Genomic DNA, 15,759 nt, shown 5'->3' with positions numbered 1-15,759 from the left:
TTAGTTGCTAAATGAATTCATGTCTCTGCTAAGTAACCATACTCTTTTTTTTACTTTTCCCTCCAATCTACAGAAAGAAAACTTCTAATGCAGTAAATTCACCAGTAAGTTGACTTGTAATTGCATAATCAAACAATAATTTTACAGGTGATTTTTAATTCATTGTAAAACATAATCCTACCATGAGTTTGGGTCAACATAAATTTCTGAAAAGAATAGGGGAAAGAGTTATAAAGAAAGGAAATATTTAGGTGCAGTTTCATGAACTAAGCAGCAGTGAGAAAGCTCAAGTAGAAAAATATTTTTATTAAAGGGATGTTTGGATTCCGTGTTCTAGGATGTAACACAGTGCAAGAACTGAATAAAATGAGAAATAAATGGGAACACAGGCCACTCGGAAGTATTCCTGGAAATGCAGAGGGCTGCATATGGGAAACATGGATTTATTGTAAGAGTGATAGCTCGAGAAGGATGTGGGATTTTACCAGAATTTGTCAGAGGCTTTTCAGTAGGTATGTCATCGTTAGAAAAAATCCCAAAACCTCTTGTGGAAGAAGGTGAGAGAACTGGTTGAAATCTTCAAGGAAACTGATTTGAAAAATGTTTCAAAACTGAAATTTTCAAAATGGAAAAACAAAAATGAAACTAGAAGGTTGGGCAAGTTATTACTGTGAGCTAAACCAACAGTTAAACTTCCAGTAAAAGGAAATGTGTTCAGACACTTGTGAGCATAGCTTGAGAAAGGTGAAAATATTCAAATTTTGATTCACAAGTATTTGGGATGGACTCTTCATTTTTGGACTTGAGATAAGAAGGAACAATTTTTTACCCCATAAACTTACTGATGGGAGTTTAAAAAAAAAAAAAGCACCCATCTCTAGATTCTGCTTTTGTCCATCTATTATACACAGAAACTGGGATTCTTCACAAATCTGCTTTGCAAAATCCCAAGCTTCAAGGTCATACAGCTAGAGGCTCTGCAGAGAATGGCCACGTCCCTACCTCCTAATTCCTCCAGGATGCTGCCAATTCTAAACATAAACTAGTTCATAAAAAGGTAAAAATTTGCTGTACAAATGACATGCCATTTAATATTTGGTTTCCTTCTGTTTTACTGCAGAAACCATGTTTACCTTCCAGAGAGACCTTGACTGCAAATGAAGGTAAATTATCGCCACTACTGTGGAAAAAGTTGACATCTATCAGAATTTAATTTTCTTTTTATTAAAAGCATGAACCAAACAACACTACATTCAATTTATTCTAGGTTTTTGAGGGGGGGTTGGTCTTAGCAGTTTTGAAGTGGATCTGGCCAGCCTTAGTTGCACTGAATATCATGGTTCTCTAAAAGCCGTCACAGTACAACTGTTGAGGTCACTGGCGGGTAACGTACGACATAATGGACCAGCAATGTACCATATAGCCCTCAAAGTGGGGAAGGGAGGCAAAGCGCGAGCGCATCGTTCTGAACTCAGCAAGAACCAACTCACACAGAATCGACTCATGGCAAGAGCCAGTGCCTCGCACAGGCAGAAACCGTGTCTCGCCTCTGTGCGAGGCAGCAGCCCCTCCAGGCAAAAGCTCAGCAGGAGCTGCTAACGCCAGGGTAAGATGCAGCCAGCCAGCTGCACCTCTCTGGCTGAGCTTCCGTAGGCAGCCTGCCACAGCATCCTCCACCATGTCACACAGCTCCCCTCGCAGAAGGCAAGTCTCCCCCTGAGATCCTGCAGGCGTTCACAGCACAGCTATTTGCCTAGAAGTTTGGTGGTACGCCACTAGTTAATAAAGCAAGCGGCAGGGTGGTCAGCTGCCATGCAAGGAGAAAACCCCAAATGTTATAATAATAAAAGAAATCCTCCTTCAACTACTGAGACTTTCTTATCTGGGACAATATATTTCTGAAGAAATCTTGACTCTACAATTTGTTTTCCCAAACTACAGAAAAACCTACAGCAGCAGAACGACGACGAGGTTCCAGCCAAGAGCTTCTGCTTCCACCCCTTCCAAGTGGTGCCCAAAAGTAAAATCCCTTTTTATCATCTTGAATATTTCAGTGCACCGGCTCCTACTGCTCGGTCTGAACACAGCTGTGAGAATTTTGAAGGGAAGCACTGTTTTCTGTGTAGCCTTCTGTTGCTTTTTGAAAGTCATGTTTCTTAAAGCCTTACAGCAGCAAATCATAGAACATAGCAAATGTATCCAAATACTATAACCACCATCAAAAAGCATGGGAGGATATAACCGCTAATTAGGTGATGAAGACTTAAACCAGACTGCCATTACTAGTGGGATATGATTTTTTTTAAATACCTGGCCCTTATTTCTCAATGGACAAATGGGTGAGGTGGAACACCACCTACCACTGCATGCTTCAAATACACAATTCTAATATTTTCAGAACTAGGTAGATCTCCTCAGACCTTTCTCTAATCTCTTGATATTTATTTCAGGCCTTTGCTCCAAAAGCCCTCAATTCTGCCAAGTAAGTATAATTCAGAATTTAAATTAAAATGTGATTAATTTGTAATTTCTAATTAATCTTTGAATTAAGATTATTTTGAGATGCCATGCATATTCGTTAGTTTGGAATTAACATTTGTCTCTAATGCATACAAAGAGATCAAGTACCCAGGGGCTTAGCACAGCTAGTAGAATTAAGGGAGTATGTCAGGGTTATTGTATAAATCGATGGAAATTGATGCTTCATCCCCATTTGTGACTACTGGAAATTTCTACTCCAGGCAGTTTGGGTCAGTTCCCATCATAATAAAGATTCCATCAGTCTTCCTTGCCACAGAATAGCCCTAAATATGACATTTCTGGGCTGTTCCAGGCTTCTGTTGCCTAGAAGCCAGATAATTATTGCATCCAGCAATTTATTCTTTCTCTACAGGGAGAAAAAAAGACAGGTATTTTTATAATGGCAAATGCTAAAGCTCTTCTGTGAGTAATACTTTCAAAGAGGGACTTTGTTTCCATTCACAGCTAAAAACAAATAAGGTAATATGTATATGAACTCTCTTTGCACATCAGTGTAAATTAGGCCTAACATTTTTCAGGTCTCTTGTTAGCAGACACTCGTGTGACCTTCCTACAAGCCCTTTTCTGCACATATTTCAGTCTGAACATATCTTTCACGCTGCAAATGGATGATGAGAATTGCACGTAGAAATCTGCATGTGGTGTAGCTTAAACTTTTATATGCTGTTATTAGTACTTCTCTATTTCCTGGAAATGTTTGCCCTGACGTGTGTTGCAATTACATCTCCTACGCTGTGGAAGGAGAATAATGGTTCATATTCATGCAATAGACTGATCCTCTCGAGTTTGTCTGCTCCTGTTACGCAACTGGTGCGCTTCAACATGGAGCATAAATTCTTCCTAACCCCTAAAGTGTAACTATTCTTCAAGGTCCTGTGGTGCTAAATGATGCTCTGATTAGTAAACTTTCTTTAACACACTCTTATTCTGGGCCAGGTCCAATAACAATTTAATCACAGATACAGTTGGTCCCAATCACTAATGTCCCTCCAGCATAACTTGCCATCTCCTTGTCACTATAGAAGCCTAGTGCTAGCCTTCATCTTTTTCATAAAAAGTACTAGTTTCCCATATGGCACAGTATCAAATGCTCCACTGTCCAGCGTAAGTACGGTACCATATTGCCTCTCCGTAGAACTCTGTTCTGTTATTAAAGAGCCAGAACATTTTATCTACTTGGGTAAATTTCATACTTTCTCTTGCTAGTTGTACCTTTGCCTCCTAATCTTAATGTTCTTTTCTTCAAATTCTCTCTAAGGCCTTGTGTTCTGTGAAGTCAGTCAAAAAAGCCTGTAGTTGCTCATGTCACTTTTTCCACTTAAAGTATAGCAATTATATTTGGTATTCTTTAACCATATGGTACCACCCTGACTTGAAATTTATTTAAAATAATTGTTACCAGCCCTGTAATTTCAAGTGCCAGTTCTTAAAATTTAGGGGATAAAGATAGTTGAGTTTTGAGTTGAGTTGATAGTTGAGTTTTGCTTTCAATTTGGTTGTGGAAGTTTCCATTTCTGTACCAGAACTATTATTGGGTTAGAACTTAGATTATCTTTAAAATCAATAAAATTCTTACTGCAGACAGCCCCATTTCTCCTTCCTTTTTACACAGCTAAGGAATCCCTTACTACTTATTTTTATTTCCTTTTATAAAGTCTAATTCAGGCTGAATTCTGGCAATTCTTAATTCATACAACATACTTCTCAGCTGTAGCTTTTGCAGCTGGTCAGTCAAATTATGAAAGAAAAAACCAAAATTCTTAATATTGGATAGCCTTCTTCAGGTGATCATATTCATTCAGTTGAGAGCTGGAACTGCTCCTTACAGTGTTTCCCCTGCACTTGGAATGCAGCTTCCACACCGTTGCATATTTACTACAAAAGAAATTCTAAACCTACTTCACGCAGGTGTCTTTGAGCTCTCCAGTCAAACTGAATTTTTCCATTCTGAGTCACTGTATGGCCTCCTCTATAACATAATTATTGCTTTCTGAAACCAAAATCTAAATCCGAATTATATTAGTGAAGATTTGATAAAGCAGTCTGCAAAGTATCATGTCCAGGAGTAGGTGAGTGCTAACAATCCTAGTAGCTCTTTTTCCCCCAATAAGTAAACCAAACAGGAAACAAAACCCCCCCATAACAACAGTAAGTAACACCAGACTTTCTATAATCATCTTTTCTAGCATAATGATATTGATCTGTACCGAGGTCTGATCACAAGTACCTACAGCAAACACCTATACTGTCTTTTACCAAGATTCTGGTTTACCAGAAAACAATTATCTATACTTATTTCCCATATTTCTATCATGTCATTACTATGCAACACTACTCAACCATTTCCCTTCTGATTTCTTAAACTCTTCAACATCTGTATTTCAGCCCTAATAGCTGTTTTCTGCTATGCTTTTTATTACAATGATAATTAAGCTTCATAATCTTTCCTACTAGTTCTGCTTCTCTATTTAGCTGCCTAGATTTCTTGCACATATACACAAACATTTCAGTTGGACTAAATTAGTGAAAAATGATCTCTGAGCTACACTTGTTTTCCTGACTCCCTCACCTAGATGACTACTACTCACACTGGACCCAAGTGCTTTTTGCATTGTGTTCCTGCATTTTCTTTATCTGTTGCTACATTGATTCACTTAGGTGGTGGTGGGTTTTTTTCTTGTATTTTAAGTCTAGCTCTGGCTATTAACCAAGTTGTTAACCAAACTGTTTCTCTCTTTGTAAGCAAGGCTCCTCTTTTGAGCAGGCAGGTGTTCCAGGCACTTACATCAGGCCCATCCATTAGCTGTAAATAGCTTTCCTGAGTGATACCAAAAGGTCAAGTGTTTGCTGATCTTCCAAAGTCCTTGTAGCAAATCAGTTTCTTATAACAAACGTAACAAGCATAACAAACATACCTTGGAAACTTAGACATGTTGTTCTTTCTCTCTTCTAGAAGTACCAGAAGCTGCAAACCGCACCCTGGGTACTTCCCCTCACAGCAGCATTTCATCTACGTCAAGTACTGCAGACCAGGTACAACGTTGGCTAAATTCATATTACAGAAATCTTCTTATGCTTTACTTTAAAGTAGTATTTCTGCCCGTAACCCCTTTCTAAATAAAAATCATACTCCTTTTGTGGAGGGCATCCTTGTCCCCTTTTGCAGTGAAGATTTTCTGTAGCACAAATAATCTGAATGGTAGCTTTCACTTAAAAAAAAAAAAAATTATTGGAACATATAGCATAGTAGAGCTTTAACAAACTGTAGAAAAATATATTAATAGCATTATACCAAACCTTGGCCCTCTACCTGTCACTTTAAACAAAACCCAAAAAAGCTTCTTAGTTTCAGGTCTTCCGGACTCCCCAGTTCATAACACTTCAACATCATTTGAAACAAGAAAATCTGTGGTGATGTACTTAAGTCTAGTTGTTGATAAGGAGTTTTTAATTACCTACTTTTTTCCAACTTATAGTTGTACATACTGTGTCCTGAAAAAATATACTGTGCACCCAGCAGATACAATGAAGCCATCATCTGCAGCTATTAGCATTAGCCTGCACTGATGTGATGTGCACTGTGCTAAGAAACCCCAGAAATTTGTAGGAGGACACAGATTCTCTGCTGACAGGCCCAACACAATATTGCCCTACTTATCGTGGTTTGGGGTGTCAGCAAAATTTTAAGAACCAAGAGGAAAGTCACCACTGCCCCTCTTGGAGGATGCTGTGATGCCTCTCCCTGCGTGTTTTTAGTCTCTCCTAAGTCCTTTCTGTTCCTTTAAACAGACCTCTTCTCATTACAGTTAATGCTGTTAGTTTTATGACTCTTTTTTTCTGTGTTCCACTGCAATATTAAGCTTTGAATAATCCAAGCAAATGCAAAGTTATTTTCACTTCAGTGCTACTCCCCTTACCGTCATTTTGGATGAAGGGAGACTACAAAATGCAGGAAACCATTCTTACTAGCCTAGTAGTCAAACAAGGTAAAAATGGTTCTGCTCAGTGCAAAGCAAAGGCTCTGTTATGCAGAGCCAATAACATTAAATGTTCTAAAGCTTGACTTGACGAAGATAATACAACAGTGAGGAACACAAAGGACTTGGAAGTTCTGGAAAAAATTCAACAGTATGTCATACTGGATATTTATTATAAAAATTGGTTTCAAATAAACAATCCAGCAGACACTAAATAAACAGCTTGTAGCAATTACAGTTACAGCTTTTATGTAACGGCCATGGGCAAAACCAGAGCTTAGTAAAACATCCATTTGTTTTAAAAAAAAAAGAGATAAAGAGATATAGATAACTGTTATTTTCCCACCAATTATGTCCAGTGGTATCATTTGCTGTAGTGTCCTGCACATACAGGTGCTCCCAGATGTGATTCATGCCCATAAGGTTTGTTATTTGGTTGGTTCCCATACAGACTTCAGCAGCAGCTCTCTGCTTCTAGATTACCGTGGTAGGAGAAAGGTCTGGGGGCAGTCAATTCCTTGTTCTGTTGAACAAAGATTGATTTACTGGACTCATTCTCTAAGTGGCTGAGTACCTTGCCTATTTGCAACTCCTCTATTCCTATCTTTTTCCAATTAATAGCGTGACTGGAGAAATACATGGAAGTTTGCAGGGAAAGTTATATGTTATGGTTTGAGCCAATCTAAGCATCTGGAGCAATGCCCCCAAAATGGAGGCTCTGCTCCCTCCTCGCTGTCAACTCCCCTCCCAGCCACAGGCTTCTCTGGTGTTCCTCTGATCCTGCAGTGGGCTGAGCCAACTCATTAAACTGACAGAAAACCAACCTGGCAGTCAAACACTAAACAAAAAAGGTAACAGGTTTTTTTTGTGAGATTACTAAAGTGAATTATCTCACTGTGGGATCAGATGAGCAACCAAATGAGTGCAAGGGAGAAGCCAAGTCATTCCCATTTTGGCAGCGATATGCCAGCTAAACCAGCTCGGCCATAATGTGCAACTTCATCTTTAATCTGTTTTGTACAGAAGTGACAGAGCTTGTGTGAAAAGGAATTTCATCATTAAGCTTGTTACTATGAGGTTGGAGCAAAACTGGTCAAATGACCAGGAAGATTAATACCCAGAAGTATTCATTAGGAAATACTCCCAGCACTATTTCTATAGCCTCTCTGCTCACTTGAGTTAGCTTTTGCATCAACCTCTGCAGCAAGAGCTCAATTTTTAATTGCTGGTTTTATAACCTGCTAGTTAATCTTCTAGCTATTCAAGTTTGATAATGCATAGGTCTCGCGTTGCTTCTAATCCCGCATCCTGTCCTTCCCTTGGGTGTCATTTCTCTAAAATCTCCCATACCTTTCCCCTAAACTCCGCTCCTGTTCCAAATGTACACTCAATCCTGCATCATCTTACTACCCAGCTTTCTACATCTTCTCTTACTCAGATAATCTCATACCACTCCATCCCAACTGCCATCACCTCCTCATATCTTGTTGTGCTTCCTTTGCTATGAGAGTTTTTATCTTCTAAAACAGAATCCACCTATCTTTAAAGTGCCAATCTTTCTACCTTGTATCTTCAGGTCTGCGGCTATGCCCCCATCCATGAAGTCCTTTGTCCCATGTTTTCCACTGGAAGAACAGGTTAAGTTCATTTACTGTACAGAACACTGCCAAACACTTAACAGAATGAAGGATGATCTTGGCAAGGTGCTCACAGGGGATAACATACAGAAATGAGGCACCCAAGAGATACGTTATAAAATACAAGCCGCTCTTGTATTCTGTCACAGATGTAATCCCTCTCTGCAGTAAACATGGGTTTATGCCTTTTAGATAAGAATATTTTAGATAAAGCACTGTTTTAAACATAAGGATATGTTCAGACTCGATCCAACAGAGAACCAGAACTGATTTCGTATTTCATGCCTCAGGTGAAAGCACTAAGGGCTGAACTGCTGTATTAGTAGAGGAAAGAAATTAATTATTCCTGTTCTGTAGGATTCCATCCCTTTTCCTTATTTAATAACAACAAAAAGAGCAAAAGATGCACTTATCCAATCTCCATGCTGTCCAGATGGAGGCAATAGTGATCATGTTCACAAAAAGCATAAAGTATATGGAGAAACTTCATTCCCAGAGTTTAGATGCCTACCAAATCTGGACATTTCATTGGCTGTTCCACAGCTGCTGAGCAGCATTTAAATTGTTAATGGTTAATTTATTCTTCAACATTTCCTGGATATCCTCTTTAAATTCTACTGGAATAGCCTCCTGCTTTAAAAATACCAAACTATCCTCCAGTTGAATCTGACTACTTTCCTCAAGGTATCTTTCTCGCTTCTGACATGCATCAGCCTTCTATCACGCATCTGTTACCACTCTTTTGACACACTAGTTTTTCTTTGTCCTACCTCTGTCCAACAAGTGCCAGTGAGCTCCTGGCAAAGAGTTTTTTAAGTTCTGTGTTCTCTACAGTGTTCTGCATTTAAGTTCTTCACAGCTGTCATTATTTAGTAGTAACGCCCCGACAGGCCACATTCTTTATCATCATCATTATTATTTTACAGGTGAAACACTTTCTTTCTTTCTAGGATGCTGGTGTCCATAGTAAAGCATGGTATGCTGCTACCTGTGATAGGAAAACAGCAGAAGATGCATTGTACCGATCAAATAAGGTAGGTCACTTTTAAAGAATATCTGTTTTATGAAAGAACTTCAAACTAAAAAATTGAAAGACAACCTGAAATATTCTAAGAACATCAGTCGTATTCTGAACAGGTCAGAATACTGCGCTGTGCAAATACTGTCAAACGCAAAATTATTGTGGCGATGCTATTTTAACTATGGTTTCCATCCCAAGACAAAGTTGCATTATTGTAACTCGAAGACTAGTGCACTGCAGAGAAAGCTATTACAGACTAGAGAACTGAGGAAGATCTGGTAGCTCATGTGCATCCATTAAAATGGAAGGCAAAGTCCCATGAGTTTTAAATGATCTCGACTACTGTCCAGTGACTCATGTGAAAACAGCTACCATTTGGAAAGGCTGATGCTGCTGTGCATTTTGAAATAGCAACACTATGCATTTAGGTATCTGGAGAGTTTGATCTCTAGTGTCACAGAGGGAGTAGTAACATGCAGAGTCGCATCCTCAGCATCAGGTACGTTTCCACTCCTGCCTAACTCCACAAAGCAGGATAAAGGGGCAGAGCACTGGGGTTACAACCAGCACAGGCTACTGAGCACTGGGCTACCGTGTCAGTAGCTGCAGGCACCCATCTTTATCAGAGTGCTTTTTACAGCTCTGGAGAAACAGTATCTCCACTTCTTGCCGCTTTCTTGCCTAGCTACTGCCACTGATAGTAACTTCATTTCCTAATAATCTGTGGACTTCATCAGACTGCTGCCACGGCATGTTTATTCTTTCCTTCTCTGCTTGAGAGAACAGGCAGCAGCAAAGGTGACTCTCTAACAACACCTTTGTAAGCTACTGTTAGACAGCAGGAATACATTCTACTCTTCATCTCCTGCTGTGCAGTTTTTCTAACGGGAGAAAAGGGTTTATTGCTAATAAAAATGAAAATATTAAGCTAAAAACAAAGTTGTTTGAAAAAATAAGCTGAATACACCTACTACTTTTCATTCTTTAGGATGGATCCTTTCTAATAAGAAAGAGTTCTGGACAGGATTCACGGCAACCATACACACTGGTTGTGTTTTACAACAGAAGAGTATACAACATTCCTATACGATTTATTGAATCAACAAGACAATATGCACTGGGCAGAGAAAAAAGTGGTGAAGAGGTAAGATGATGTGGGAGCTTTTTTCCTAACAGTTTTAAGTTGTATACCTTTAATAAGCAAGGATTCAGATACAATGCACTATGACCAAAAGGATTCTTCGTGTATCAAGACAAAAGTATACCCTATGTAATGACTCATATATCAAGCTAGAGAAACCAATGTAACGTCAGCTCCTGCATACTGTGAGTAACTAAAACCACAGATCAAGTTTAAAATATACTCACAGAACCGTTTTGAAAAGTTATCGGGATCAGAGCTGCAGCTGCTGGATAAATTCTCCGGATGTTTATAGTCCTCTATTCAACTTCTACCTAAGACTCTAAGTTTCTTGGAAGATTGTAAAGGAAGAACAGCCGTGCTCATTTAAAAAAAAAAGCACACCAACCAAAAACATCTATCAAAAATAAGAATGACAGTATTTTTAATCCTGTTTTCAGATAAAGAAAACGTTAAACTCTAGAACTAGAGTGCAACAATCACTGGTTGGCTGTTTATACCACACAGATAATTACTCTGACAGCAAAACAGAAACTTGGAACCCAGATACCAATAAAAACTGTTTTGCTGCACAGAATAGGCTTTTCAGGGATGTGAAAGTAGGTTTGCCTTAGCCTAATTATCTGCCTCCCAAGCAATGGTTTTGAGGTTACAGAATAAATAATAGCCTGGAGCTCATCTGACTTTCAACAAAGGGTTGAAAGTGACCTCAGGAGAAAAGATAGTCTGAAAATCTGTATTAGACCAAAGACCAAAAGGAAAAGCAACAGACCTAGCAGATTCTGGATATTAATTTAGTGACAAACATTAAAATTGCATAACTAAAACAGATCTCACTGATGGCTGGCTGTACCATACTACTCCTGGAGATCACCCTCCCTCTAACTGAGGTGGCTGAACCACAGATGAAACAGCTTCCAAACTGCCACAGGCTGCAGCCTGGTATATATTAAGGGAAATTGAAAGCGGTGTTAGTTTAATATTCCATGTAACAATGTCTGTGGTTCAGCTTGAGCAGGTGGCAGTCACAAATGGAAAGGAGCATGAGATGAGACAGCTAGCGGCCATGGTATGATCCACTGTCCAAATTAAACTGTTTATAACTAGAATCAGGTCTAAGAGCAGGATCAGTGCTCTTACTAAAAGGCAGAGTATCTCACTTGGTAACAGTCATAGCTCCACTCTCTTCAGTAGTGGGAGAAGCAAATAGAAAAAGATGATGCAGTGAATACTGTCAATACCAGAGCATTAAAGGAAGCCAGCACTAATTAATTTTTGTTTTCTCTATCCAGCGCTTTGACAGTGTTGCTGAAATAGTAGAGAATCATCAGCGCACCTCCCTCGTTCTAATTGACAGCCAAAACAACACAAAAGACTCAACGAAACTGAAACATGTTGTAAGAGTTTCTTAATCAAACCGACTGCTAAAATGAAGACTTTTTTACTCATTTCTTTCAAAATCCCAAAATATGTGGGTCTGGTATTAAAAGAAGAAAATCCGAAATGATGGAAAATACTCACTGAGAGCACCTACTGAGTAGTAAGAGATGCAGTTCATAAAGTTCAACCCCAGGTCACTTCTATGAGAAAAGCACTTGTATTTAACACGATGTACTTTCGTCTGATTTCCATCTGTGACAACACAGATCACGTGAAGAACAACTGCATACTGCAGCCTGGTCCTTTGCTATTTAAGGCTAGATTTCCTGTAGGCCATTTTCACTTTAAAAATGAGAATACCCACAGCAAACTACTCTTTCCATTTGTCACATTGACTACAGAGTACTGCTTTCAGCAATTTCTTTGTGAAGTGTACAGCCCCAGAAGTTAGAGCAACTTGACCTAATGCACTGCTGTGTACAAGCTGAAACTAGGACTGTACGTCATGTGATTAGGGGCAATAAAGCTGTCTGAATGTTTTAGATTAATGGACATGTGTTGTCCTTTTCCTCAGCTTTACTTTGTCTCATTAATGTTTTCCTTTGTATTTTCAAATGTGCAAATAAAATTTGAACTATTGTGAAGTCAGTAGCGTATAGAAGCATTGCTGGATCACATTTCCTAGCATCCTTCCAGCAAGAAAGCATCAATCACTATCATTGATGTTTTGACGTGTGTATTTGTGTGTGCTCCTCTATAAGTTATTACAAAAACTATCACTTTTTACAGTTTTAGCATATATATTTGGCGTAATAGCTCTCAAATATTTTGTCTTCAACTTGCCTACTGTTGGTGACCCAACTACATTGCTTCATTGCTAAACCAACGACCCACTCAATTCTTGCAGAATCACCGTTTACAGACACACACAAAAAATCCCACTCTTTTTTTTCAAGTCTGTTCTATCACAGTGGTTTACTTATTGTATGATTGCAAACAAAGTCATTTCCACAGAAGGTTAAAGTGGTGAAAATTATATTGATGAATGTGTAAATTGCACCCATGAAAAATTTACAGGAACAGTTGTTAATTAGTTCTCATCCATCTTAAAGGTATTTTGACACACTTTACACACCTGCTTTGTTCTTTTTGTTCCAGAGCAGGCAGTGTTCTGTAGGATTATCTGCAAGGCATTTAAGGCAAGATTGAGCCAAGACTTGTGAAGTCTCAGCAAGTCACTTAGAGCTATGTTGTAGCTGTATTCTGTAACTACTTCCTTGTGGTTTTGATCGATTACTTCTACAATTAACACACCTGCCTTCTAGGAAGAACTGCTTACTAATGATGAATATGTTCAGCACATGGTTACCTACCTTGCTGTGTCTCACTTTCTTCCCTCTGCAACACAGATAATACTTACCCCAGATATGAAGCAAATGAGACACTGGCAAGTAAGCAGCAATGTATACAGATTTTCACAAGCCGGCCTATGACAGACTGTTCACAGTATACATAAATGCTATGTTTAGTATATTGTTCAGTTGGTATTAAATAGTATTATACTAATACTATGCTTAGTACTAGTGTAATGTTTAGAACATTAAGATTGCCAAGTCAAGGCCTCAAAATTAACAAAAGTTATGTCTCCACAAGCTTAATCTACTCCTCCTATATCTGTACTCTGATATTACTTAGGTGAAACATCACTTTAGAAGGTTACTATTTCAAGCAATACTCACAATCTAAAACGCTCCATGAAAAAGCAGCCATTCAGTATTTAGCTTTCTTTGCATTAATGTAGAGTCCTTGCCTTATTCACCCATGTACTGCACAATATTTAAACTGTTCTTAACACAACTGTTTCTTGCTAACCTTTGTATGTTGCTCCTCAAAAAAGCATCTAGGTTCATCAAACACTTCTGAGTTAAATGTACAGTATCACCATCATTCTAGAACTGGGGAAGAAAAAGGCATGACGAAGTGAAACTCAAGTGTAGCTTCCATGCGAGAGACTAAGTATCAGGTTTTGAAGGTAATTAGTAATACCAAGCCCTTTCCGTGCTCAAAGCAGTGCTGCTCCTGCCCCTCAGCTCCAAGTGCTGAGCATTACATGTGACTTTGTGGCTCATCTAGAAATAACAAATATGCCCTAGACAAATGCACAACTACTTTCATCCCCAAACCCCTTTTCTTTTTAGCCATGTTCTACCTACATCATTATAGGGATAACTTATAGTTTTGACAAAATGAGGCAGGGATTTGATAGGCAACACCACCTTCCACAACATAATCCATTAATCCTGAGATGAGAACACCCTAAGCACAAAATGAGGCTCCAAGAGTCAGGGAGGAAACCCACAAACAAAAAAAAAACCCACCAGCATGCAATCACCTATTTTACTCTACTCGCAGTTTTATGCAGACTAATTACTCTGCTTTCCATACCCAAGCTTGATCTTTCATAGCTTTGGCACACTGTGGTGTAGACATATTTTTAAACACAACTTTAACTGAAGAGAAAGGTTTGAGCAAGGGAAAATAAAGGCTTACATTTTGCAAGGACCTAAAATAGCACTCAGGCTAGAACATGCTACGTTAAAAATTCTGACGCTATTGATTCAGCAGCCAGTCCACAATCCAGGAACCGGTGCAGTCCTATACATGAAACTTTATCTTAGCACTGTTGCAGTGCCAGCAGCTGCCACTAGTTAATGCTGTCTGGTGGTTCCACTGGGTAGCAGGTATGTCAAGTCTGACCTGACAGACATAGCAACACACCTCTCCCCCCATATTTCTTGTGACATTGTTAGCTAATTTCTCTTCCATGTAATTGTCATTGACTGACTAGCTGGGGGAGGGGAAGACCTAAAACTAGAATTTTTTTTAATTGGCTTTAAAATGAAGTACATTTTTTGTCTGAGAACTCAGGGCAAAGTATCATATTTACTAACTTACAAAGGGGCGGATGTGTTGTCTGCCTACCTGATACAGAAAGGAGAGTACAGCGAGTACTCCAAATCATTCCTGACAATGTTGTTTCATGAACAGAGTAAGAGCTTGCATTCTCAAAAATCCAAATGTTCAGACATGCAAGTTACAAAACTGCATTCCTCCTTCAATCTAAACCACCAGCAGCAGGCAGATTCTTAGAAGTGTTGTAAAAAAACATGTCTCACATGACAACAGCCCTGGAACAAATACTGAACAGAAGTTTTTTGTTAAAACATTGGAATTACAGAGGAAGAGAACCATAACGTACTGATTAATACACATCTTGCAAAGAATACACAACGTGATAGAGTTTAGGCCTCTTTAAGGCCACTTTACACAGAAACATGAATGCTGTACAAATAAAGCTCAGGCCAAGTATATATCTCAGAGGAGAACCACTTGTTGACCCTACACTTGCACCTATATCTATACATCCCAAAACACTATAAACAAGTTAAGGTTTTCTTATCTTGCTATAGGCACAATGTTACAAGCTATCTTAAAATGTTATGGTTGCAAAGTCAAGCACTTAAAATCAAGACACTTTTCATATCAGGTTACCTGAGCAACCTTAATTTGTCACATCAAATGTATCTATTACAATACAAGCATTAAATAGATGATCATTGACTATTTTCCCATGTGGATTTATACATTTCACTTGGTTCACACAATACTTCAGGGATAAATCATGGCTGTGTAATGAAAGAATGTTGTTTGTAGGATATTTAAGATACCTTTCCCATTTACTGAAGATGCTGAGAAATGCCCAAACAAACGTTGCAGGAGTCAGCAGTGAAAAGGTAGCCTCATATTGTTAAAGCAGTTGAACGTGTCATTGAAGAGCTGTATATTGTCCCTGCACCTTCTACTGCACTATCCGCTGTGAGGCCGGTCAGATTGCTCAAGCCAAACTTCCTCCTGATAATCATTAATTGTGATCTTAACTTTGTGGATGTCTCACTTGAGATTCCTTGAAATCTGTTCTGCAGAACTGCCAAACTCTTAGGACCTCAAACAACAAATTATGGAAAAGCTCGTAAGAAAAAGAAATTATATATTCAGAACCAT

The 15,759-nt window shown here is 38.8% G+C and overlaps 2 protein-coding genes across 4 annotated transcripts in view; one reads left to right on the top strand and one right to left on the bottom strand.

Annotated features, from left to right (window-relative positions):
• Positions 1–12,345, top strand: part of BLNK (B cell linker) — a 102,723-nt gene extending 90,378 nt beyond the window's left edge. For all 3 annotated transcript variants that reach the window (XM_075108050.1, XM_075108051.1, XM_075108052.1), the window contains 8 exons: positions 74–104; positions 1,121–1,163; positions 1,942–2,020; positions 2,451–2,482; positions 5,495–5,574; positions 9,106–9,189; positions 10,165–10,320; positions 11,610–12,345. In XM_075108050.1, the coding sequence (XP_074964151.1) occupies positions 74–104; positions 1,121–1,163; positions 1,942–2,020; positions 2,451–2,482; positions 5,495–5,574; positions 9,106–9,189; positions 10,165–10,320; positions 11,610–11,729 (625 nt within the window). In that variant the 3' untranslated portion in view covers positions 11,730–12,345. The remainder of the gene's footprint in view (positions 1–73; positions 105–1,120; positions 1,164–1,941; positions 2,021–2,450; positions 2,483–5,494; positions 5,575–9,105; positions 9,190–10,164; positions 10,321–11,609) is intronic.
• ZNF518A (zinc finger protein 518A) overlaps positions 1–15,759 on the bottom strand; it is a 58,984-nt gene that overhangs the window by 30,778 nt on the left and 12,447 nt on the right. The window lies entirely within an intron of this gene.

Source organism: Phalacrocorax aristotelis, chromosome 12 (assembly GCF_949628215.1).
Source record: "Phalacrocorax aristotelis chromosome 12, bGulAri2.1, whole genome shotgun sequence".
NCBI lineage: Eukaryota > Metazoa > Chordata > Aves > Suliformes > Phalacrocoracidae > Phalacrocorax > Phalacrocorax aristotelis.
The sequence above is the reverse complement of the archived record's forward strand: the minus strand, read 5'-3'. Positions and strand labels throughout refer to the sequence as shown.